This window comes from Emys orbicularis, chromosome 4 (assembly GCF_028017835.1).
Source record: "Emys orbicularis isolate rEmyOrb1 chromosome 4, rEmyOrb1.hap1, whole genome shotgun sequence".
NCBI classification, from domain to species: domain Eukaryota; kingdom Metazoa; phylum Chordata; order Testudines; family Emydidae; genus Emys; species Emys orbicularis.
The window spans coordinates 48,156,354-48,183,515 of record NC_088686.1 but is presented as its reverse complement, the minus strand read 5'-3'; the positions used below and the strand labels follow the sequence as shown (position 1 = coordinate 48,183,515).

The 27,162-nt window shown below is 41.8% G+C and overlaps 1 protein-coding gene across 1 annotated transcript; it reads right to left on the bottom strand.

The window, feature by feature from the left end:
- Positions 1–27,117, bottom strand: PPP2R3C (protein phosphatase 2 regulatory subunit B''gamma). The gene is made up of 13 exons (XM_065403835.1): positions 27,038–27,117; positions 24,252–24,379; positions 22,987–23,091; positions 21,107–21,219; positions 19,683–19,780; positions 14,753–14,823; positions 13,589–13,721; positions 12,318–12,373; positions 12,165–12,240; positions 11,343–11,479; positions 9,793–9,930; positions 1,025–1,084; positions 1–243 (listed from the first exon to the last, which is right to left on the bottom strand). Exons 1-13 carry the CDS (start codon positions 27,084–27,086, stop codon positions 55–57), a joined length of 1,353 nt encoding a protein of 450 aa, XP_065259907.1. The 5' UTR covers positions 27,087–27,117; the 3' UTR covers positions 1–54.
- Positions 27,118–27,162: the final 45 nt, after the last annotated feature.

Genomic DNA, 27,162 nt, shown 5'->3' with positions numbered 1-27,162 from the left:
GCTTCAGAGTTTGTGCACATTTAGGCACATCTCCATGAGTACAATGTATTCCTGTTATGTATCGTCAATATCTGTAGTATTGTCATTATCACTTGCTACAAGAACCTCTCTGTTCTCATAGGTCCAGAAGCCATTCAGATCAATTAGAATGCTGGTAACAGTGTCTCCTTGGCTACTGTTGATTAAGTCTTGAAGGGAGATCTTGTACGGATCCTTGGGCTTCACCATATCAAAGATTTCATCCTATGAAAGGAAAACCATAGAATTAAAAGCCACATTTATAAGCAGAATAGTGATTAATTTATCCATAGCATGATCATTTGGGCAGTCTGTGCCCCTCACTCATGAAGCTTTGATCTAAAATAAGATTGCATCTTAAGTACAGAGCTGGTAGCTGAATACACTGCCCCTCTAGTAATGGTCTTACTCAGCCAGAGAGGAAGTATGGTGGGCTCAGAAAGGCAGCATGAAGCCCTGCCACTTTAAAAAACAACAAAACTCAAAGAAATCAGGCAAATCCCTACCTAATGTTATGGAATTTTCTCTTCATTAAACGTGTCACTTGCAGTATTTCAAGGCTTCTGAAACTAAATAGGGAACTGCTAGCTAATATTATGTTAGAATGGTATCAATAAGATGTAGTATGCTTTTAGTTACTGGCAGTTCTCAAGGTAGAACTATTTGATTTCTTTACAAGTAAGATAAACTTCCAATTATTGTCAAGCATCTAAAACCAAAGGTGAGGCTCCGTGTGTGCTTATTGTAGGTACTTGCATCAGAAAAAAATTTACTAAGAAGTTGAGTACTAAAAACTTTGCTTTCAGAATAATTAGTCTAGAATGAAGGGGAATTTCCAAGGTCACATTGCTGACGAGTTATATTTTTTTACAGCATGGCAAAGTTGATTTAACAGCTCACAAATACCCAGTGGCTACAATACTGTGCAAGTAAAATTTCAAATCTGTTTAATTCAAAAATTCCAGTTATGCGCACATGGTACTCTCTATATTCAGGGAAAGCTAACCTTGACATCTTGAAAAGAAACTGGTTCTTGTCCATGGATTTTCATTTGTTCCTGAATAGCCTATAGGAAAAGAAAAGCTGTTAGAGCAGTAGAAACCAAAGAAACAAAACTGATAATGTAGTGTTCTACAGTTGCTCAGTACTAGATTTAAAAAAAATATATTTTTAATTGTCTAAAAGAGACAAGTGGGTGAGATCTTTTATTGGACCAACTTCTGTTGGTGAGAGAGACAAGCTTTCGAGCCACACAGAGCTCTCCTTCAGGTCAAAAGCTTCTCTCTCTCTCCAACAGAAGTTGGTCCAATAAAAAATATTACTTCACTCACCTTTACTCTCTAATATCCGGGGACAGACACAGCTACACTACATATTTAAAGAAAGAGATGTTAACCGTAGTGGTAGTGGCTGCAACCCATCCTTCCTTCCATGAATAGAGTGAGCAATCCAAACGATGAAAGCAACTGGAATTAAATTATCCACAAAGGCAGGACTGGATTAAGGTCAATCACTATGGGTACGTCTACACTGCGACTGGCAGAGTGCACAGCAGGAGAAATGCAACTGGATAAATAGACATATGCTAGCTGTCAGGGTTCCCTCCCCACTCTGAACTCTGGGGTACAGATGTGGGGACCCGCATGAAAGACCCCCTAAGCTTATTCCTACCATTTTAGGTTAAAAACTTCCCCAAGGCACAAATTCTTCCTTGTCCTTGGATGAGTACTGCTGCTACCACCAAGTGAGTTAGACAAGGATTCAGGAAAAGGACCATTTGGAGTCACTGTTTCCCCAAAATATCCCCCCAAGTCCCTTCACCCCCTTTCCTGGGGAGGCTTGAGAATAATCTACCAACCAGATAGGTAAACAAGGTGAGCACAGACCAGACCCTTGGATTTTTAGGTTCTTAAAAAAACAGAACTTTAGTATAAAGAAAAAAAGTAAAAAGCACCTCTGTAAAATCAGGATGGAAGGTAATTTTACAGGGTAATTAGATTTAAAACACAGAGGGTTCCCCTCTAGGCAAAACTTCAAAGTTACAAAAAGAGGGATAAACCTCCCTCTTAGCACAGGGAAAATTCACAAGCTAAACCAAAAGATAATTAACGCATTTCCTTGCTATTACTTACTATTTCTGTAATATTAGCTGTATCATTTCAGTAGGAGCTGGATTACTTGCTTGGTCTCTCCCTTTGTCTCGGAGAGAACCACACACAGCAGAAACCTTCCCCCTTAGATTTGAAAGTAGCTTCTCCCCTTATTGGTCCTTTTGGTCAGGTGCCAACCATGTTATTTGAGCTTCTTAACCCCTTACAGGTAAAGGAGGGATTTTATGCTACCCTTAGCTGTATGTTTATGACACTAGCTCTGTCTGAGCTACTGTGCTAAAAATAGAATTGTGGCCATTGCGACACAGGTGGCAGCATAGGCTAGCCACTCAACAAGTACCAGCCCACCTAACGCTGGGTTGGTAGCCTGTGCCACGACATCCACACTGCTATTTTTAGTGTGCTAGTTCAAGCAGAGCTAGTGCAAGTCTGTTCACCAGGACAGGGAGGCATGCTCCCAGCTCCCGTATAAACATACTCTATATGCCTGGGCCCTCAGCTTCTGGAGTGACATGTTGAGCTCAATCTTAACTTTCAGTGAAAAAAAATAGTTTCTAACCCTCACAGATGCAACAAACAGCTTGAAAATGTGACCCAAGTGTAATTGAGGCCTGCCTTAGTCTGCAGACAGCCTAAAAGTGTGAAGTGCCCCATTCATTTTAGCTATAAAAGCACCTACCACGCAAATGAGGGACATGGCTGAGGCAGGATCACAGGGGCCCCAAGTGGGGGTATACCCAAAGGCCCCAGATTGCCTTAATTTGGTCCTGCACAAATTGCCACACTGCTAGTGACCTGGTAAGAGCACACTTAGGACTTGTCCACGTTTGAAATGCTAGAGCTGCAGCTGGGCTGCTATAGTGCTTTCAGTGTAGACACTATCTATGCTGACAGCAAAGGTTCTCCCTTCAGCATAGGTGATCCATCTTCCCAAGAGGCAGTAGCTAAGTCAACAGAAGAATTCTTCCATTGACTTAGCATTGCCTACATTGGGGCTCAGGTTTGCTTAACTATGCCACTCAGGGATGTGGATTTTTCCTGAGCAACATAGTCAAGCTGACTTAACTCTTAGTGTAGAACAGGCCTTAGTATTTTTCTCTGTAGCCCACTTTGATAAACATAAGATAATAGATTTACTGCTGTGGATAAGAAAGATCAATACAAAGTTTGATACCGACAATTGAAAGGCATTACTGACATTGCAAAGGCAGGGAGTCACCTGTATGGAGAAAGGGGGCAGATGACCACACAATCTAATAAAAATTATTGTATTTATATAGGATTTCTGAATACTAGCTGTACCCCAATTGCCTGCCACCCTCCATTACAGAGGTGACTGCATTATAGTGGTACTGTACAAAGATTATATAGTTTGTAAAGTGTTTTGGGACAAAGGGTGTTACGTAAACTATTATGCTGATTTAAATGTTTAGATTCCACAGCAAAAAATACAACTGGTTCTGTATTAACTAAATGAAACCTTGCAGATTAAAGAAATGAATAATCTGAACAAAATGCAATTTTGCAGTGTAAAACATATTTGAACTTAACATCACGTGGAACTAAACCCTAGCACAGCTAATTTGAAGCAAAACACAGCTTTTTATTCTCTAGATTTTTTTTATTAGAGAAAATTTGAGATAGCACTATACCTATTACATTTAGAAACTCAATGAATAAAGACAGTGATTCCTTGCCATAGGAGAGATTTGAATTGAGGCACAACATGTTTCATTCACTACATAATTCTGTCCAAACATTTGAGTGGACCTATGTAAATTGTACAGTAAGGGGGGAAAAACTAATCCGAAGATGAAGGACCAATCAATGCCTGTGACAGAGTTCTGTATTTATTTTCTATAGCAAGCTACTTTGAAAGATGGAACCTGGATTCTGGTTGGTTAAAATAATTCACAGCAGTAGCTAAACTAAACCACAAGCTGGGAAGAGAAGGTCAGCATCTTTGTACAACGCACTAACAAATTTAGTAAGTTAACTAAATGAAGCCATGCAACATGGTGATAACCAACCCAACAGTATTTAGCAGCAGAAAACACATGGCGCCAATAGGCTGAGGGAGTCCAACTTAAGGGCCTCCTCAAATGTCCCCTGAAGTCAAGGAGAGTCTTTCCATTGATTTCAATAGGCATTGGATCAGACAGTGAGGACGCCAATTCATGCAGATTTACCTTGTGAAATTGGCAATCATGCTTTATGTAATTTAAGAACTACTACAAGTGGTTTTCTGTCAACTGTGACAAAATTGTCACCAAGTTCTTTTATTACAATTCTCTGGCACCATCTGAACCACCAGCAACAAGCCAATACTAAAGTGAACCTGTTTCACGCTCTGTATAGAATTCAGCTCAGGCTGGATTCTGTACCAGCACAGCACTTACTGAAAAAGCTTTGAAACTATTCCAGTGTTTATTTGGAAGACTTCTGTTGAAAGATCGTGCTTTTCCAGAATGATATAATTGAAGTCACTATCAGTAAAGGGTTTTTGTTTAATAGACAGAAGGTTTATTACTGAACAACAGCAAAGGGCATGAGACTATAAATAAGACTTTATGAGCTATGTCTGAATGCTTAATGAGCTGAATGAATATGTACTTGTTCTTGATTTGGATAGTGCAGGCTTGAGTACAATGAAATGCAGTTGATTTTAGTATCTTGGTACAAAATGCCACGTGCAGATAACTAAAAATATTTGTGATTCTAACTTTATCTGACACAATTGTTGCTGAAGAAGGATCTTACGCCTGAGAACAGGATCAGGCAAATAATTCCCTTTGACATCAATCAAAGCCAGGATTGAGCCCCAAGCTATCAACACCAAAAATAACTGATAACTTTTCTTACTTACAGTCTATTTTCTGCAAATATAGGCACTGCATAAGTTTCCAAGGAGATTCAACCATATGGAAAGTTTGAAGGGAGCGTTGCAAGCCAAAGGGAGATAACGTTACAGAAAAGTAAATTTGGAATTAGAGTAATTTTAATGACTGTTTTTTAATGGAAGCTTAACTATGAGAACCTTCTTCACAGCTAAATATTGAGAAAAATATTTGATTCACAGAGCCTTAGAAGGTGCAATGAGTTATTAGTGTGCAATCTTGAAATGTTAATAAATGAAATGCTTGAAAATGCAAGTTAATAAACACAAGTCTGCCAGTTGGCATCACTGAGACTTTGTGGGATAATAAACATGACTGGAATATTGGTATAGAAGGGTACAGCTTGCTCAGGGAGGAGGTGTTGCCTTATATATTAAAAATGTATACACTTGGACTGAGGTTGAGATGGAAATAGGAGACAGACTTGTTGAAAGTCTCTGGATAAGGATAAAAGGGGTAAAAAACAAGGGTGATGTCATGGTAGGAGTCTACTACAGACCACCTAACTAAGAAGAAGAGGTGGAGAAAGCTATTTTTAGACAACTAACAAAATCATCCAAAGCATATGACTTGGTGGTGATGGGTAAGGCTCCATGTTTGTCACGGAGGTCATGGAAATCACAGATTCCGTGACTTCTGCAGCAGCCCCGTGTGGTTGGCCCAGGAGCTGCCTAAGCAGCTCAGGCAGCCCCTGGGTCAGTTGCAGTGGCTGCTGCTGGGGCAGTCTTGGGGGCCCCCTGTCCCCTCCCAGCAGCAGGAGTTTGGGTGTGGGGGGGCTCAGGGCTGCTGCTTACCTGGGGCGGGGGGGAGAGCCCCTCCCTCAGCTGCCCTAGCTCCACATGCTGCCTCTGCTGACAGCACCGTCCCCGCAGCTCCCATTGGCCATGGTTCCCAGCCAATGGGAACTGCAGAACTGGGGCTTGGGGCGGAGCCGAGGCAACATGTGGAGTTAGGGAGCTGGGGCCGCCACTTCCCAGGAGCTAGGTAAGGAGCCTGTTGTCCCTGTCCCTCCCCCCACCCCATGGCATCCCCCGGGCCGCAATTCGCCCCTGTGCCCCCCCTCCAGCACCCACAGCACACACACCCTGGGTTGCGCCCCCCTCTCCAGCACCCACAGCACTCCCCCTCCCCCAGGCCACAACTCACCCCCCAAGCACCCACACCCCACTCCCCAGCACCTGCAGTTCCCCCCGAGTTCCCTCCCCCAGTTTTAGTTAGGGGTATTTTTAGTACAAGTCATGGACAGGTCACAGGCCGTGAATTTTTGTTTACTGCCCGTGACCTGTCCATGACTTTTATTAAAAATACCCGTGACTAGGGTGACCAGATGTCCCAATTTTATAGGGACAGTCCCGATTTTTGGGTCTTTTTCTTATATAGGCTCCTATTACCCCCCACCCCCGTCCTGATTTTTCACATGTGCTGTCTGGTCACCCTACCCGTGACTAAAATGTATCCTTAGTGATGGGGGACTTCAACTACCCAGGCATCTGTTGGGAAAATAATACAGCAGGGCACAGATTATCCAACAAGTTCTTGGAATATATTGGAAACAATTTTTTATTTCAGAAGGTGGAGAAAGCTACTAAGGAAGAGGCTGTTCTAGATTGATTTTGACAAATAGGGAAGAACTGGTAGAGAATTTGAAAGTGAAAGGCAGCCTATGTGAAAGTGATCATGAAATGGTAGAGTTCATGATTCTAAGGAATGGTAGAAGGGAAAACAGTACAATAAAGATAATGGATTTCAAGAAGGCCGACTTTAGCAAACTCAGTGACTTGATAGGTCAGATCCCAGGGGAAGCAAGTTTAAGGGGAAAAACAGTTCAAGAGTTAGCAGTTTTTCAAAGCAACATTATTAAGGGCACAAGAGCAAACTATCCCACTGTGTAGGAAAGATAGGAAGTATGGCAAGAGACCATGATGGCTTAACCAGGACATATTCAATGATCTAACTCAAAGAAGAGTCCTACAGAAAGTGGAAACTAGGTCAAATTACAAAGGATGAATATAAACAAATAACAGGTATGTAGGGACAAAATTAGAAAGACCAAGGCACAAAACGAAATTAAACTAGCTAGAGACATAAAGGGTAACAAGAAAACATTCTTCAAATACATTAGAAGCAAGAGGAAGACCAAGGACAAGGTAGGCCCATTACTCAACGAGGGGGGAAAAACAATAACAGAAAAAGTGGAAAAGCAGAAGTGCTAAATGCCTTTTTTGTTTTGGTTTTCATCAAAAAGGTTAACAGCGATTGGATGACTAACATAGTGAATGCCAGTGAAAATGAGGTAGGATCAGAGGCTAATATAGGGAAAGAACAAGTTAAAAATTACTTAGATGAGTTAGATGTCTTCAAGTCACCAGGACCTGATGAAATACATCCTAGAATACTCAAGCAACTGACTGAGGAGATATCTGAGCCATTAGCGATTATCTTTGAAAAGTCATGGAAGATGGGAGAGATTCCAGAGGACTTGAAAAGGGCAAATATATTGCCAATCTATAAAAATGGAAATAAGGACAACCTGGGGAATTACAGACCAGTCAGTTTAACTTTAGTACCCTGAACGATAATGGAGCAAATCATTAAGCAATCAATTTGCAAATACCCAGAAGATAATAAAGTGATAAGTAAGAGTCAGCATGGATTTGTCAAGAACAAATTGTGTCAAACCAACCTAATCATAGAAGATTAGGGTTGGAAGAGACCTCAGAAGGTCATCTAGTCCAACCCCCTGCTCAAAGCAGGACCAACACCAACTAAATCATCCCAGCCAGGGCTTTGTCAAGAGGGGCCTTAAAAACCTCTAAGGATGGAGATTCCACCACCTCCCTAGGTAACCCATTCCAGTGCTTCACCACCCTTCTAGTGAAATAGTGTTTCCTAATATCCAACCTAGACCTCCCCCACTGCAACACTGCTTCTTGTTCTGTCATCTGCCACCACTGAGAACAGCCGAGCTCCATCCTCTTTGGAACCCCCTTACAGGTAGTTGAAGGCTGCTATCAAATCCCCCCTCACTCTTCTCTTCTGCAGACTAAACAAGCCTAGTTCCCTCAGTCTCGCCTTGTAAGCCATGTGCCCCAGCCCCCTGATCATTTTCATGCCCTCCTAATAGCTTTCTTTGACAGGGTGACAAGCCTTGTGGACAGGGAGGAAGCGGTAAATGTGATATACCTTGACTTTAGTAAGGCTTTTGATACTATCTTGCACGATCTTCTCATAAACAAACTAGGGAAATACTACCTAGATGGAACTACTATAAGGTGGAAGCATAACTGGTTGGAAAACCATTCCCAGAGAGTAGTGATCAGTGGTTCACAGTCAAGCTGGAAGGGCATACTGAGTGGGGTCCCGCAGGGATCATTTCTGGGTCCGGTTCTGTTCAATATCTTCATCAAGGATTTAGATAATGGCATAGAGAGTACATTTAAAGTTTGTGGACGATACCAAGCTGGGAGGGGTTGCAAGTGCTTTGGAGGATAGAATTAAAATTCAAAATGATCTGGAGAAATGGTCTGAAGTAAATGGGATGAAATTCAATAAGGACAAATGCAAAGTACTCCACTTAGGAAGGAACAATCAGTTGCACACATACACAATGGGAAATGACTGCATAGAAAACAGTACTGCAGAAAGGGATCTGGAGGTCATAGTGGAGCACTGTTGCAAAAAAACTAAACATCATTCTGGGATGTATTAGCAGGAATGTTGTAAGCAAGACACAAGAAGTAATTCTTCTGCTCTACTCCATGCTGATTAGCCCTCAACTGGAGTATTGTGTCCAGTTCTGGGTGCCACATTTCAGGAAAAATGTGGACAAATTGGAGCAAATCCAGATAAGAGTAACAAAAATGATTAGAGGTCTAGAAAACATGACCGAGGAGGGAAGATTGGAAAAAAATGGATTTGATTAGTCCGGAGAAGAGAAGGCGGGGGGGGACGGACGGGGGGGGGGGGGGGACGACACGACGGACGGGACATGATAACAGTTTTTAAGTACATAAAAGGTTGTTACAAGGAGGAGGCAGAAAAATTATTCTCCTTAACCTCTGAGGATAGGATAAGAAGCAATGGGCTTAAATTGCAGCAAGGAAGGTTTAGGTTGGACATTAGGAAAAACTTCCTAATTGTCAGGGTGGTTAAGCAATGGAATAAATTGCCTAGGGAGGTTGTGGAATCTCCATCATTGGAGATTTTTAAAAGCAAATTAGACAAACACCTGTCAGGGATGGTCTAGAGATAATACTTAGTCCTGCCATGAGTGCAGGGGACTGGACTAGATGACCTCTCGAGGTCCCTTCCAGTCCTATGATTCTGTGATCTGCACACTAAATATAAAAGCCCTTAAGTGACTGTACACAACTACCATTGCATTTTCTATTACTTATAATGCATTTTGGATCCTCTGAGGCACTGAAACACTGTGTATAAAGAAATTAAGACCATCCCATACAGCTGTCTTTATTTTTTTACCTTGTAAGTAAGTCTTCATTATAGGGCAATTTCAACTGTTGGAACACCAAAATTATTTTCTATTGATTTAAATTAAATCAAAGCAGTTTAGTTTCTAATGCAGGTAAGATGTTGAAAATGCCTTTTGAATTATTTCCAAGTTTTAGAATGTGGGGTTTTAACATTTTAAATCTTTTTTAAAGTTGACAAAAACCTCATAGTGAGCATAGGTAATTTAAAGTGATTCCCTGCAGATCTGTAAGTAGAAGCACAGAGACTATAACAACACACATATAGAGACTTACCCTAAAGAAATAATTCAGGGAAAAAACATTCAGGTATCCTTTGTTCTCTATATCAAGCAGTTTGAAAATATATTGTAGAGCTGCAGGTTCCTTTCTGTTTTCTAATGCAAGCACAAAGTCCAGGTAGGTCTTATAGTCCTAAAAGAAAATACAACCATGATTATTACAGTCATCTTTTTAAATTGATTTTGCAAGCAGGAACATTGTAATTGGTGGCTATTTCACTGTAGGGTAGCCGTTAGGTTTTTTTGGAAGACAACAACATGAAACAGAAAATGGTTGCTGCCACTGAAGTGAACGGAGAAGTTTGTTTCTATGATTTACTGAGGCAGCATACCCATACTTTTTCACTGACATTTTATTTGTACACTAAGGAGTCTGTCCAGAAATCCAAATGAAACAGGCTATATACATTTAAACAATACTTGTTTATTACATCCTTATATTGCCAAGCATAGTCCAGTTGGCTGAGATGGGGACCATATGACAAGGTAGTTTCCAAAAATTTCCTCCACTTCTAGTCAATAGTTTATAGCACTAAAATATTGATAGGCTTGCCATTGGCTGAGAGTGGGCCACATGACCAATGTACCTAAAACACAGGACTCTCAAAACAGGGTAACTAATGCTGCAGGACTTATAGGACCAAACAGACCCTGAGTTGAGACATTAAATATAGTAGAATTTGGATCATACTTTCTCTTTTTTCTGTTAGTGCCACTGCTTTGGTTTCTTGACCACAATACAACAAATTAACTATAGCTACCTACATAGGTTACATATACACTGTATTTCTATGCATTCATCACAACCCCATCCACTTTAGCTTAAAATTGGAGCCCCAGAACACAGACGGCTAGAGTGAATTCACAATTAACTAAGTTTGCATTTTATAAACCATCTTAACATAAACACAAAGAACAGTGATACACTATAAATGAAGTGTTTCACGATAAACAATATACACATACATTTTCACTGATTGTCTTTGTCCATCCTAAGTCTTTAGTTTTAGTTTATAGGCTCCTCACTATTCACTCTCATAGCTGTAGGAGGCACACAGCAAAACCACCATAGTCTTCTGCCTCACATTAACTGCACAGTGAGGTTTATTATTTAACTAGCTGCTGGGTCAACTCTCTAATGAACATTGTTCAGTTACTTGCCATTTGGATTTCATTCTTTGTTTAAAGAGAAAGAGCCAAAATCATTCCAGAAACATTCCTGCTTCTCCATATTTAGTTAACATTACTGCCTTCAGTTATTGGAGAGGAAAATTTATACTGGATTATCTTGGTTTGTTACAATGGTACCTCATCTCCTTTTACAAAAATATACTGGAATAACACATTATGCTTTTTGGTAATAATCAGATAATTATATTTTCTAAGCTCCTGTTCTGTTCTATTTGCAGAAGCAGGTACTAAATAAAATAGTCATATTACTTTAATCTGTTCTTTGTTTTAAAGATAATGCTTATGCTAATATATCTATCATAGTTTTAGTACAGAATGTGTAAATCGGAGTGCAAGCTAGAGATACATGATTACCATTTCTCCATCATAAGTCAGACATTCCTGGAAGACACGATCTAAAAATATGTTGGTCAGAGTCCCTGTTCCATAGCGGGACAGTTCCTCTTTGCTGAGCATACCATTGTGATCTTTGTCAAGATTTAAATACTGGCCTAGGAAGAAGAAAATAGACTGAAAATACAATAAAATCTCCCTACATCATAGAAGAAGTAAATTTTAATGTGACAACACACAGAAGTGTCAAGTTCATTTAACATATTTCACATTCTTTTGGATTAAATGTATAAGTAAAGTTATTAAATTGCAATGTTCTAGCTCCGTAAGAATATTTATAGTGCACCCTAAGCATATACAGAATGTAGAAAGACAAGGTCCCTGCCCCAAAGCACTAACAGCATAAGTCACATGAAGATGGTACATGGACTAGAACAAGCCTCATTACAGAAATGGAGAGCAACAATGTAAGAAAGTTTAGCGGCAAAAGTAGTTTTAAAGAAGGAATGCAGGGCACACAAGGAGGAGGCTGTTTCAGGGGTAAAGAAGAGATGCACAGATAAGAGTGGGAATAGACATAGGGAGCAGTTAGGACAGAAGGTAGGGAAGAGTCTAAGGAGCATGTAGAGAGATGTAAGGGATAGTGAATTTGAGGACCAAAAACATGAACATGATGCAGAAGGTGAGAGGGATGTAGTGAAGAATGGAGGAAGCAAGAGAGGAAGATTATCTAAGCAGTGGGGTTTTACACAGATATGGGACCACAGAGGAAAGGTAATACTGAGTCTCTGACTAAATTATGCAAGCTAGTGAATACAAATGACTGTGCATGTAGGAACATACCATAAACCCTCAATGCGGACGGAGCAGAAAACCAATTTGTTTCTTGACTTTCTTTAGAAAGTTCTTCATCCCTTAACTAAATGAAAAGGAAGCACCCAGTTAGAATTCAGGAAGTGCAAAGTGAAATAACAAAACATGTCAAGAGCTTTTTACCTCCAATAAGTCATCCAGAAAGCTGCAAGCTAAAATATCTTGTATCTTTATCTTGCCTGCGGGAAAAGAAAAAAAAATATGTAACATGGTCACCTAGTTACACATCAACCTGGCCTTACTCACTTGAGAGGTTCCATTTACTTTTGTGGTACTGAGTGAATAAGGTTACCAAGATTGGGTCCTAAAGATTACCAGGAAAAACAATGCAAACTTTTTATTATCAATTATGCTTCCTAATCCATCAAAAAGAGAATCAATAAAAAAGCTTATCACACAGACACAAGTTAAAACGTTAAATTTAAGGATCAAACACAAGTCATTTAAAAAAAAAATACAAATTAGCTGTTATAGTGTACAAAGCCTGACATTTGTAAACTGTGTCTCAGTTCAAAAAGGAATCATTATGGAATTACACAATTTTAAAGACAGGAAGTTAGGATCAAAATTATGAGTGTTTATTACAAAGTCACAAGTGAAACATAAACAACTTGTGTTTGTGCATTTGTGAACGTTATAGGCCAGGTCTATACCGAAAACTTTTAACAGGATAGTAACATTGGTTGGGTGTGATTTTTTTGCTTTAATACAACATTTTTTATACTGGCAAAAGGCCTAATATGTAGGCGTAGTTATAGTGGCAAAACATGCCAAAACAGCTTATTTCATTCAGGGAACTGGTATAAGCTATACCAGCAAAAGCACTCTTTTGATGGTGGAAGCTCTGTCTACACTAGGAGGGTTTCCTGGTATAGCTATACCACAAACCTTTTCTAGTGTAGATTAGGCCAGAGATACTCAAAAATCCAACTAACGAGAGTATATCAGATTGACAGAAAGATCTCTGGCTTGTGTTTTATGAGAAGAATTACTTGGCAGAATACCATCAGAACTGCGGTAGTTGTTGTACTGCACTTAACTGTAGTAGGGATCAATATAAAGCTAATCCTAGTTCATTTATTTTTGCAGCAGTATGGCCCAACATATTATTTTTAATTTCTAAGCAAATACTCTGGAGTACAACTCTGAGGTGGTATTTCATTAGGACTCATTCTGACTCTGATCCTGCAATCTGATCTGTGCAGACACACCATTAAACCTATGCAGAACCCCACAGTCTTCAGTAGAGTTCAGTCCACACAGATCCGATTGCAAGATTGGGGCCTATGAAAATATTTGTACTATGTTATGAAGATAGAAACAACTTCAATATTCATATTTTAAAAGTAAAAACATTTCCACATATGTTTTCAAACTCTCAAACATAAGTTTACCTGTTCTGAGAGGGTCTAAAAAGAAGAAGAACTTTCTAACCGCAGTGCAGACATAGAACGAGTAAAATGATTTTTCTAAACCATCCAACTGTGGCAAAGTAGGGATAAGTTCCAAAATATAATTTTCTAAATCCTGCAAAATTAAAAAAGGAAAGAAAATATGCTTTGAGATTATAAACATTGCCATTGTTCAATTTAAATTAATTGTTTAAATTATTCTTTTGCTTTACAAGTTTTATTTGTTGAAAATATTATCCTGCAATGTCACTGTACTGCTTGAGTTATTTAATCACCTAAAACCTCTCCCTTTCTTCAAATTTTTAAACCCGAGTTTGACTAATGATGATCTCTTCCTCTACAAATTTCAGAAATTTACTGCACCTAGTAAATCAGATGGTATCTTGAATAATTAGAGACTAATTAAAACCTCTATTCAGATGGCTTATACCATTGCCAGTAAAAGTGACAGGAGAAGAGCATATGACTGCACAGCAGCAGTTTTTTTGGTGTCAAAATTAAAAGACACCAGGAGCAACAGGAAGAATAGAGGGTGCTGAGACAGTGCTCCCTCATATGATGAAACAAAGATTTCTGTACACTTGAGGTTGTTTCTTCAAGATGAACACCATGTAAAATGCACACCTGGCATTATGACTGGCACTGTTTCATTAGTAAAACAGGGGGGAAGGAGAAATACATGTGAATATGTGGTAAATCGAATCTTTGCTGAATGCCAGTGCACAATTGTGGGATCTGGATGTTCTTTTTGCTTAATATTCGATCATAGATTTTATTTTATTTTTTAAGACTGCTACATGTGTAAAGATAAAATAATCTGAAGAGCATCTTTAGCACCAGTCTTTTACATCATCTCTTTATCAATAAATATAATAGAATATCAATTATCTGAAATCTTAGTATTGAAATCTCCCTAAGGAATTACCAGTATGTCTCCCAAACTAGCGATTCTCTTGCTATTAAATCTCTATTACTCTGTATAAGCTCCTCTTTATCCAAACAAATCTGGTGTCACCCAAGATGTCTGGACTATTGAGATCTTACTCTAATGGAGAAACATTAAAGTACAAGTCACCTTTATCCTCTCTGTTGATTTAAGCTACCCAGGATAAAGTACATTAAATTTACTGAGTGGGCAGTACTTACCGATTCTCTGAGGTAACCCTGTCCTGCCACATCATATAAACTGAGGCCTATTCTTGTCTGGTGAAGCCATACTGTAAAAAAGGATTTAGAATCATGATACAGGTTCCTTTTTTGGGGCAAAGAATACTTAGTTAACAGAGTTAAAGTTGACTGACAGTCTCTTGTACCCTTTCAGAATGTCAAATGCACCTATACTTAATCCTCTGAAAACCAGGAATTACAGATTTAAGATACATACCAATCCTGCCCCACAATCTTTACCCTACCACCCAGAGTTAACAAGCGTCACTGGGGATATACTGTAAGTATGTTTCAGCCAAGGTTGCCCCACATGCAACTATGAGGAATGACTAAGTAATTGTGCCATTTTATGTGGTGTGTTGTGTCCCATGGAATTGTATTCTCTAATTTATTGGCATGTACTTACTACTCCTGAGGGAATTCTGTGCCAAAAAATTAAAAATTCTGCACCAAAAAAAATAAAAATTCTGCACACAATATTTTAAAATTCTGCAACATTCTGCATATTTTGTCAATAAATATATGTGGAGGCTCCAGCATGGCAGTGGGGAGCACAGGCCACTGGCTGCACGGAGGTGGGAGATCATCCTGCAGCCCCACCCCCCTGGGGACACGGACTTGGCAGTGAGGCTGCACCTGACCCTGACAGAGTGCAAGGGCCGGGCCTGCCCCAGAAATACCCCAGGGTCATGCCCCTCTGTGCCATGCAAACCAAGATAGCAAGTGAGAGAGACAGAGTCTTGAACGCGCACACCCAACCCTAGCCCCCAATCTGGGTGTGGGGCAAGCAGGCTCAGCCCGAAAGGATCTAAGTGTGGAGGGGCTTAGTGTGGGGGGATCCAGGTGTGGGGTGAGAGGCTTCTATGTGGGGCAATCTGGGTATGGGCAGCCTGGTGTGGGGGATGCAGGGTGGATCTGGATGCACAGGGGCTCGTTGGGGGGTTCCAGGTGCAGTGGGAATGGGACTCTGCAGGGGGGTCCAGGTGAAGGTGGTTGGGGCTCAGCATGGGAAGTCAGGATGTGGGGGATGGGGCTTGGTGTGGGGGCTCAGTGGGGGGGTCCAGGAGCAACTGGTTGGGGCTCAGTGGGGGGAGGGTGCAGGGAGCTTATCAGGGTGGTGTAGGGGGATGGGGCTCGTTGAAGTGGGGGTTTGAGTGCAGGGGATTCAGCAGGGGATGGTCTAGGTGCAGGGGTTGAGGTTCAGGGAGGGTATCTGGGTATATGGGGGGGGGGGGTCTGGATGCACAGGGGTTGTGCAAGGGGAAGCAGCTTCCTGACCCGGCCGTGGCAGCTCCTTGCAAGGGAAGAGGAAGTCCCGTCCTCCCCGACCTCCAGCCTGGCTGGGACTAGAGATGAGCATGATGCAGGGTAGAAGCCATTGGCCAGTGCGTCCCCAGCCACCCCCAGTGATTTACCTCCCTGCTGGCTGCTCCAGGCACCCAAAACGCCACACCTACGCTGCGGGGGAGGGGTGTGTGACCACTTTTGCAGCTTCTCTTTGCTTCACCATCAGAAATCATTTTTCTGCAAGGAAGCAAAGAAATCCGTGGGGGCATGAATTTTGTGCATGTGCAGTAGCACAAAATTCCCCCAGGAGTATGTACTTCAATGGCCCTTTACTGTTACTGTTAGGGTATACCAACCCAGCAGCTGGGGTTGTAATTCCCATCTTGAGTAGACATGCGTGCATTCTGCTCGAGCCAGCACCTAAAACTAGCATTGTGGCTGGGGCGGCACAGGCAGAGTGATTTGGGCTAGCTACCTGAGTACAATCCTAGCCAAGGTCCTAGGTCCTTCCTCATGGCTACAATCCTACAATACCTGAGTACAATCCTATCCAAGGTCCTTCTTCATGGCTAGCCGCTCAGGCCACACTGCTACTTCTAGCTTGAGCAGAGCTATTGTGTGTTTGCCTACCTAAGCTGGAAATTACACCTCCCTGATGCAGTATAGACGTCCCCTTTAGAAACTGGTGCAGGGATTACTTCTAGCAAGTTGCAATAGCCCACACCACAATATATGGAGAGGTGCATCTACACCTATGTGGAGCCCTCGTTTTTGCACTGAGTTATGTGGGTTGTTCAAAGAGTGGAGCAACACAGTTCAATCTTGACGTGGGAATTTGTAGTAGTATGATAGTATCCATGATAGCGCACTACAGGACAGGGATAAGAGTAGGACATATTCCACCAGGAATCCTTAGGACAAGGGATGCTATCATTTGGCAAAATTGGGGTAGTCTGTGCAGGATAGGTGGAGTGGGTGAGTATAGGCCAGGCTGAGGCAGCTCATGTTCACTAAGCCCAACGTAAACACAACTTTTGCCTTAGTGAGGACATGGTTTGACATTTTCTCCTACTGTACCTATGTGCTTTGTCTCCACCAGTACTCCATATCATCTAGCAGAATAGAGTGCTATGTCACTTGTCAGGGGCAGGTTGGGCTTGTGACACCCTGGCACCCCCATATTCACCACTGCATATAATTATGATATGTTTTGTACAAAGTATGCCTTGTGAATATCATTCTAAAAGTCCTGATCTGCTAGACATCAATATCTCATTGGATTGTAAGCACTATCATTGTATGTGAAGTTATGAAGTTTGGCTATATATGTGCTACTGAAACATGTTGTGAGGTTGAAAACACCCATAAGCAGACTTTCAGGTACAACAATAAAAAGGCCAAACAATGTTGATTGCTTATTGAGGAAATACACACAAGCACATGGATTACCCCAGGAACTGCGTACAATAGAAACCTCTCAGACATAGCACTACACAATGGGAACTGTTTGACCCAGGTCACAGCAAAAGAGCTTTCCAGCAAGTTGGAAGAAGATATAAAACTTGGCTTCAATCTCCCTACAACACAACACCTGAAAGTACTGGAGGAAAAAAGACTGAACTGGGGGTGAGGGGCGAGAGTGCTAGTCCCAGGCAGGAAAGAAGGAAGCCTGCCTGTGTATGCAAAAGCTAACCTGATTGTACTATCTAACTGAGTGAGACACTGCTTGATTCAAATCCTAACTATTACATTAGGCTTAGATTGCAGTTTTGTTTGATTTCTTATGGTAATTGACTTTCATCTGTTTGCTATCACTTAAAATCTATCTTTCTGTAGTTAATAAATCTGTTTTATGTTTTATCTTAACCAGTGTGGTTTTGAGTGAAGGGTTTGGGGAAAAATCTCAGCTCAGTTAACAAGGGTATGTGCATCGTCCTCTTCACATTGAGGGAAGGGCGGACTAGGTAATAAATTCATACTGGTCAAGTTTTGACCAGGGCAGGATGGTACAGATCCAGGTTCCTAGGCTGGGGAGCTGCGGGTATTTTGGCTGGAGCCTATCTATTGTTGGTTCACGCAGTGACTGGCAGAGCATCCATGAACACAGCTGGGTGTGATCCCTGCCTGTGGATGTTGGTATGAGCGCAAGCTTGGAGTGCTTTGCAGCTTGTCACAACGTCACAGTGTGAGAGGGAACCCAGATTGGTAGAACAGAGGGCTCAGCTGTACCCCAGTTCCAGGTGGCACCCCGGAAGGGACATATCACAGGGATATCACTCAAAGTGGGCAGAGTTAAGAGTGCAGGGTAGAACTGGTGTGTGCTTGAACTCTGTGTTTCCTGGTTTGCAGAGGTTTAAGTATAGGTGCATTTGATGTTCTGAAAGGATACAAGCTTCTGCAGGTCAACCTTAACTCTGTGTAAACCAAGTTTTTGGGCAGTGAATTTCTCTTGGTTTTTGAGGAAGTGGTGTTAGTAAGGAAGGTATGATTCAGGGGCACAAGGAGGCTTCCTGGGAACACCTCACTACTATTCAGATACCACTTCTGCCCTCCCCCTGGCTCCTCCATGCTCTCAGTAGGGCTGGGAAGGTATGGGGAGAAAGGAAAGTTGTAACTGATGGGCTGTGAGAAGCACATCTACCAGCTGGAAGCAGTAAGGCAGAGTGGAGGGAAGCTCCAGATTCCACTCTGGGGACTAATGTAGGGGGAAGGGGCTCTGCACAATCTTCTGCAGCATAGGAGTACAGAGGTGTGAAGGGTTCATTCTTCTTAATAAGACATTTTCAGATTAATCAGAACATTCCCTGGAGAAGAATATAGTTTGACACAATAGCTCAGAGAGATGTGAACTGATCTATTCACAAGAGGGTTGCCACAGACAACCTGCTTACACCTAAGTGTGTAATGGAAGAAACCCAAAACTAACAAAAAAAGCTTGTTGTGGAACTCAGGGCTGGTCTACTCTAGAAGCGCTACAGCAACACAGCTGCACTGATGCAGCTGCGCCACTGTGGCACGTCTGGTGAAGACGCCCTATGCCAACAGGAGAGACCTCTCATCACAAAACCACCTCCACAAGAGGTGGTAGCTATATTGGTGAGAGAAGCTGACACATCTCTGTCCACACTGGCGCTTAGGTTAGTGGCTTATTCACACCCTGGAGCGACATAAGTTATACTGACATACGTGGTAATGTGTACAAGCCCTCGGTTGCTTAAAGAAGAGCATAAGGCATCTTAAATAGTTACCCGTTCACTACTTTTCCTTGTGTGGTGTCAAATCTGCAACAGTAGCTTGGAACAGTCTTAGCAGGAAGTCAAGGTGTGAGTAAGCAGGAAGGCAGATGACTTTCAAAAGCTTTATTTCAAAGCCATAAGGAACCTGCCATTGATATTTCAGGAGTTTGAATCTTTTTTCCTATAAAACAATACTCAGGAAAAAAAGGTGGAACACGAAAATAGGATTTGTAACCTAAGGGCCAGATATTGCTCCTGTTGAAGAGAACTGCAAGTGTCCTGTTAGACTTCAACAGGTGAAGGGCCATACACTAGGAATATAATATAACTTAAATACGCCTGAAAATAAAATAATATTCAATATCACAGAAGAAATATCTACTCACCTTTTCTCATCACATAATTGAAGAACTGCATGATAGATATCCTTCCATAGGGATCATTGTGGAGTAATTTAGCAAAGACTTTCGCTGTAAAGAACTGCCTATGAAACACAAGAATGACAACACTAAGGGTTTGTCGACACTAAGGGCTTGAAATGCGACAATCTAGACACTACCTATAGAATGAATTCTTCCATCAACCTAGTGCCGTCTACACCAGGGGTTAGGTCGGCTTAACTAGGTCGCTCAAGGGTGTGGATTTTGCATACCCCTGAGTGGCGTAGCTGGGTTGATCTAACTTTTTACTGTAGACCAAGCCTCAGACTGTGCAAACCTAATATAATGACATCAAGTTGACTGGTTGATCCAGCTACAGTATATAAAACAACTAACATTCCTCTGAATATTATTTCATGACAGGATAGGATATGTTATTTTTCTGGAAATGGATAAAAAGAATAGAAGACACTAGGCCAGATCTTAATCTCAGGCATGCTATCCAGGTGCCTCAGAAAATCTGTAACATGAATGAATTGCACAAGTAAAGTAAGAGATTTTAAGAGAGATGCGCAGTGACATACAATGGATATAAGAGATCAGAAAATTAACCTGAATTTTCAGAGCTGCCTGGTTTTCTACAACAAAAACAAAATATAAAATGTAATGTCCTGATACTGCAGTCGCTCCCTGTCCAATTTTCCTCATTGGTTTCAAGAGTAGTTTCCCACATTATAATATCAAACGCTTTGTTTCTATTTATAGAAAGTAAACTATGCACCACTTAACTAGGACAGCTCAGATTTAAGTTCAATAATGAACAGCATCAACTGCTGCTTAGTGGAGATGCCTTCTGATGATTTAATGGTCTTTTGTGTATTTCAATTCTGGTTAAATCTATTTACCCTTTTAGCAGCTTCCAAGTCTCCTTAACTAGGATGATGTATGAAGAAACTGTATGACCTGCCTGACTACAACCTGTTCTTGACTATTAATTTGCTTCTGCCAAATCAAACAAACTAACTGGGCTGCTATGCTGGGTGTATAAAAGAGGCCTCTGACACTGGAGAGGATCAGTCCATCCGTTAGTGTAGATAGTGCTTCTTCCCAGCCACATGAGCTCTGCGGTTTCCTGGACAGTAGCATTACTATTAGAATGGTATTTCTGTTCATAAGAACTTCCTCTTAATTAAAATGAAACAGGATTTACTGGGGCATCTCAATCAAAAGGATCCTACCATGTCTGACATTAACTTTTTTGCAGGGGTGCAAATTGAAGAGTCCAGTGATAATTTTCTTATATAATACCATTTGCTCACCCTTAGTTAAACTTCCTATTATAACTTTAAATAGTTAGATAGTTAAATAGTATTATGATCTTAAATAGCTGTTTAGCTTTAGTAAGCATGCACTAGATAAAGGAGCCTTACTTGCACTTGGGTCCAGCTTTCTCACCAACTTTCAAGAAGCTCTCATAATTGATCATTGCTTCCTCCCCAATCATAGGTGGTGTCTGATGTTTGTCCAGCAGAAACCACAAATTCTTAAAAGGGATTTAGATTTGGTTAGGGAAATATCACATAACAAATGTTAACGTGCTCAAACAGGTTACTCATATCTAGGGCTCTGTGTCTGACACGGATGTCACGGAAGACACGGATTTGGTGACTTTCTGCGACCTCCATGACTTCTGCAGGGGCCAGTGTGGCTGACCCCAGGGCCAGCTGCTCAGGTGGTCCCGGGGACAGCCACAGCAGCCACTGCTCCAGCAGACCCCGGCAGTGGTCCTGGGGTGGACGGAGCAGCCACGGTCCGTGGCCCCTGGTGCCACTGGCCCCGGCTCCCTCCCCCCCGATGCCCCTCCCCAGCAGTGCCCCCGGAACCCTCCCCCTCCCCCCGGCCAAGATTTAATCACATGCATTTTTGGTATAAGTCATGGACAGGTCAAGGGCTGTGAATTTTTGTTTATTGCCCGTGACCTGCCCATGACTTTTACTAAAAATACCAGTGACTAAATCGTAGCCGTACTCATATCTAAGAGTATGTCTTCAATGCAGAGTTAATTTGGGCGACTGGCACTCAGCTTTGAGCACCCAGGTTGGCCTAGCTCAGGTGCAAGCCGCCACATTGCAAACCTATAGTTGAATGTGTCCACCCAACTGCATCCATACTGGTACTCTACTCATCTGTGTGTATCATTTGGGGGGCCATAGCCCATGGTTCTTTGTACCCAGTAAGTTAAGCTGTTCTTTGATTCTTTCTCAGTGAATTGCATAGGTACTGGAACTAGGGGGTGCTCCTGCACCCCCTAGCTTGAAGAAGTTTCTATCATATAGAGGGTTTACAGTTTGGTTCAATGACTCTCAGCACCCCCATTATTGCTCCAGCACCCCTGGTGAATTGTGGGAGAACTTGTCTGTCCTGGCTATTCAGGGGGAATTGTGGGAAGGCATTGGAGGACTATCAGCACTTGAGTGATTTAACCTGCGTTCACACTACAAAACTGGCAGGCTAGCAGCCCATGTGTAAACAGCACTTAAGCTTTAGCTCACACCCCAAGATGGGCCAACTATCTGGGGTGTAAAGCACCACCACACTCAGGTGAGAGGTTTTGTGGGTGGGCAGGAGCCAGGATAGGGGCAACACTTGAGGTAAGAGCTTAAGTTAACTCTGCAGTGAAGACAAGCCCTAACAATAGACTCATAGACTTTAAGGTCAGAAGGGACCATCACGATAACCTAATCTCACCTCCTGCATGTTGCAGGCCACAGAACCTCACCCATCCACTCCTATAATAGATCCATAACCTCTGGCTGAGTTACTGAAGTCCTCAAATCATGGTTTAAAGACTTAAAGTTACAGAGAATGCACCATTTACACTAGTTTAAACCTGTAAGTGACCTGTGCCCCATGCTGTAGAGGAAGGTGAAAACCCCCCAGGGTCTCTGCCAATCTGACCCAGGGGAAAATTCCTTCCCAACCCCAGATATGGTGATCAGTTAAAACCCTGAGCATGTGGGCAAGACCCAGCAGCCAGACAACTGGGAAATAATTCTCTATAGTAACTCAGCGCCCTCCTCATCTTCTGTCCCATCACCAGCCATTGGAGATATTTGCTGCTCGCAGTCGCAGACCAGCTACATGCAATTGTAGGCCATCTCATCAGACCATCCCCTCCATAAACTTATCAAGCTGAGTCTTGAAGCAAGTTAGTGTTCTTGCCCCCACTGCTCTCCTTGGAAGGCTGTTCCAGAACTTCACTCCTCTGATGGTTAGATTAAGAAATAATACATTCTTAGTGCCTTCTTACCTGCAGCTCTTCATTATCTAACAGCTCTCTACTTTTTCTCTGTAGAAAGACTGCTCTAGATTCTTCTCTTAATTTCTGCAGTAAGACTTCATCCTCAGCTGGTAGCTAAAAATATTACAATGTTATTATTTGTATTGCATTCCTTAATCCCCAATCAGGATCAGGGTCCTGTTTTGGTAGGTGCTCTACAAGCACTTCAGAATACAAGTCTCTGTCTTACAAAGAGTTTACAGTCTAATCTGTAACAATATGCAATCTACCAAAAAAATAGGACGGAAGGAAGGAGTATGTTTTTATCGTGTATTATATATGGCCTAAATATTTCCATAGTGATATTATAAACTTTGTAATATGAACTGGAATTATGTTCGCTATGGAGCCAAAACCACTGCAAGATCTTAGTTTCTGATCTCATGAAAGACAAATAACTGCAAAATGTCTCAAGTCACTGTCTCCTATTACTTCTTGGTTTATAGCCCAACTTTGATTGATGCATAAAAATACCTTTTCATATTTTTTGCATGGTACAACTATTGCCAAACATCTGACACTGAACAATATCCTGGTCAATGTAACCTAAAATCCTTAATACAGTTCCTGTGAATTTATAAGCATTTTCAATGTGTAAATTTCATATTGCTGCTTCATTAAGTACTTTTGCCAAACAGTACACTCAGATGTGTGCCATGGATTTTACTAGAACCTGAGGATGTATGGGATGTCAGTGCAATCTATATTTCAGTAGGAGCATCTTCAATCCTCAGCATGCTGTATTTAAGAAGATACTATTTTATATAATGGATACATATGTGAAAAAGTAGACAAAAATAGTTTTTACTGATTATTTAAAGGTCTAGGACAGAGCATTCTATTTTTATTGTAAAAATGCTCAGGAAACAGGGTAGGGACTTCATGATACTGGCATTCCAGGGTCATGAATTGCATGTAAAGGTTGGAAAAGATGGGAAGTGGGCTTTCAAGTTTTGAAAACAGAGAAAATATATATTTTATGTTGCTCAATGACTAACCCAATTAACCAATTAGCTACAGCATTAGCAAACTATTTCATGGCTTAATCAGATCCTCCTCAGCAGCTGTATGAGATTCATTAAATCCACAGCTAGAAGGGAAAAACACAACACAACTCTCTCAAATTCTGACACAATGTAGCTTTTGCTACTAAAATGCCAGTATTAAAGAGGTAAAGATTTTCTGCTTTGAGTGGTATATTCTTAGGTTTAAGTATCTCTGGATATACCACTTACCCTGTAATAAAACCGTGGTATATTCATGTAGGATGTATTAACGCTTTTTCTTCCTCCTTTCCATTCCATGTAGTATTTTGTAAACAACTCCATTTCTTCATCCTTTAGCTCTTGTTCACTTTTTTTAGCTGCTTAACACAGAACAGAATATCTTACATTTTACCCCCAGGTAGACTGATTTTAACAAAGTGTTGGGTTAAAGGAAATCCATTTTGCTTTTATATAATTGCATTTTTAAACAACCAATGTCACTATAATCTGCAGAGGGCATAAAGTAAAAGGCATAAATGCCTGGAAAACAGCAGACGTACATCATGTTTGTCTGCTCACCAAAGGCTTGCAGAAGACCCTCTCTGCTAACACCGTGTGGTCGGAAAGCTTTGAGTGGAGGAGGGCTGTGGCTGGAAAAGGCAGGGAGCAGCAAGTTCTCTGGTGCTATTTTTTTAAATGTAATTCTGCTACAAGCACTAAGTCACCTCAGAGTCTTAATGTGCATTCACAAGGGAGGTCTCTGTGGCAACATGACTCCCTCAAGAGTAGCACTACTATTGGATGAGGGAAAGTAGGTGCAGGTTCCCACAATTTCCCTGCAGATGCACAAGTTCCTTGGGGTTTCAGGACTACGATCCCTGCATACTACTGCAAACCCTTGGAAGAAAGATCCTGTTTGTTTCATCATAATGTGAAAGTCAAGGTTCCTGTGGTTTTTTCCCCCTCACAGGAAGAGTGCACATTCTACATTTGCATTTAGCATAACTTTCTGCACATATCTAACTAAAGACTAATGAAAGCTTAGCAGTTGCTAAAACATACTTATATTAATTTAATCTATAATTTTTGCATTTACTATCTGTAGAAATTATAGATTAACTATCATGAAAAACTTGGCTTCAACCCCCACTTGTCTTTTGGGCTAGAACTAATTCTCCCTCTCTTCAGATCATTCATTGAAGAGAAATTATTGCTGTACATTACACCTGTATTTCTTTTGGACTAGAACTAAGGGGGCTCCACTCCATTCCCATGCAGTATTGTAAGCAAAGTTCAAAGTGTCAGAAATTATCTCCAGACATGTCTAAGTAATTGCTAATAAAGTGGTAAAATCTTTGAAGAAAACTGTAAGAATACCAGGTTTCAGAGTAGCAGCCGTGTTAGTCTGTATCCGCAAAAAGAACAGGAGTACTTGTGGCACCTTAGAGACTAACAAATTTATTAGAGCATAAGCTTTCGTGGGCTACAGCCCACTTCTTCGGATGCATATAGAGTGAAACATATATTGAGGAGATATATATACACACATACAGAGAGCATGAACAACTCGCACCTGTTCATGCCCTCTGTATGTGTGTATATACATCTCCTCAATATGTTTCACTCTATATGCATCCGAAGAAGTGGGCTGTAGCCCACGAAAGCTTATGCTCTAATAAATTTGTTAGTCTCTAAGGTGCCACAAGTACTCCTGTTCTTTTTGTAAGAATACCAATGTCCTCAGTAATGTGAATGAGAAATAAAAAGCACAACATTTTATTCAGTCACAACTAAATAAAAGTACAAATTACTACACGTTTATTTGCATTTATTCTTCATACAAAAGGTATGGAAATACATCTCTACCCCGATATAACGCTGTCCTCGGGAGCCAAAAAATCTTACTGTTATAGGTGAAACCGCATTATACTGAACTTGCTTTGATCTGCCGGAGTGCGCAGCCCCCCCACTCCCACGAGCGCTGCTTTACCGCGTTATATCCGAATTCATATTATATCGGGTTGTGTTATATCGGGGTAGAGGTGTATACTAATTAGGCACTAAGATACCACAGCAAGGGGCTGGGTATATGTGCCTGAATGCATTAGACAGGCATATCTCCTTGTCTATCAAAGATGCCAACCAAACTGAGGTCCTTGATATAAACAAAGGTTTGTCACTATTGTTCTACAACTGATTCTGTGGCTGTACAAGCCTGCAAGTTGTTGTTCCTAGGATTCATACAATAGTTGAAGCTACTTTCTACTTGGGGGCAAGTGTTTTTTTGAAAGTCATTTCTTTAGCTTGTATCATGCAATGATATGGTATCGATTTCACTGTGCACACTTTAACAATATATCGTGGTGGGGAGGGAAAGAAAACATTACCAGCATACAATGCAGACCCAAAAGCACTTGGACTTGGAATCCGGCATGCTCTGTCACTCACATGTAACATAAAACATCCTACGGGTTGCATCATTTTCAGCAGGAATGTTTTATGTGGCAAAGCGAGGGGTCTTTTTTTAAACGCAAAGGGCTGAAATGTTATTTGTGAGAAATCTTAGCTCTAGTTCCAGGTGTGAGCCTCGCAGTCCTGGAGGCATCTGAGGGCCCTCATGAGCACAGAGAACTCCAGCGAGGCTACACCAGACCTTCGGATGTGGTAGATAGCACGTGTTAGCTAATGCCACACCCTAAACGAGACCTGTGTGACCTCACCCCGATCTGCAGGGATCGGGCTCCAGGCCCCGTTCAGGCTTTACCCCTACCCCCGCTGAGGCAGCCTACCGGGGCGGGTCAGACACCCACTACGGTGGTGGTTTGTGACAGGGACGCTCACTGCACTGAGGGCCCGAACAGAGCCAGCTTGGGACCGGCTGGTTCCAGGGCAGGGCCGGGCTGTCAGCACAGCCCCTTAGCTCCGCGCTGGATCGAGCCTAGGGCAGAGCCAGAGACGCTCCCGCCCGCTCTCTGTGGGACCCCGCAGCCTCTGCGCCCCGCTTCCCGCTCGCTCCATGTTCCCCGCGCACTCACGGCCGGTGCAGGCGGCCAGCCGGCCCCGCAACGCCTGCTTCCACTCCATGCCCCGCAACGCCCGCCCCAACGGCCACACATCCGGGTTACTGTTCCTCCATCACGTAACCACCATGCTAGGTGCG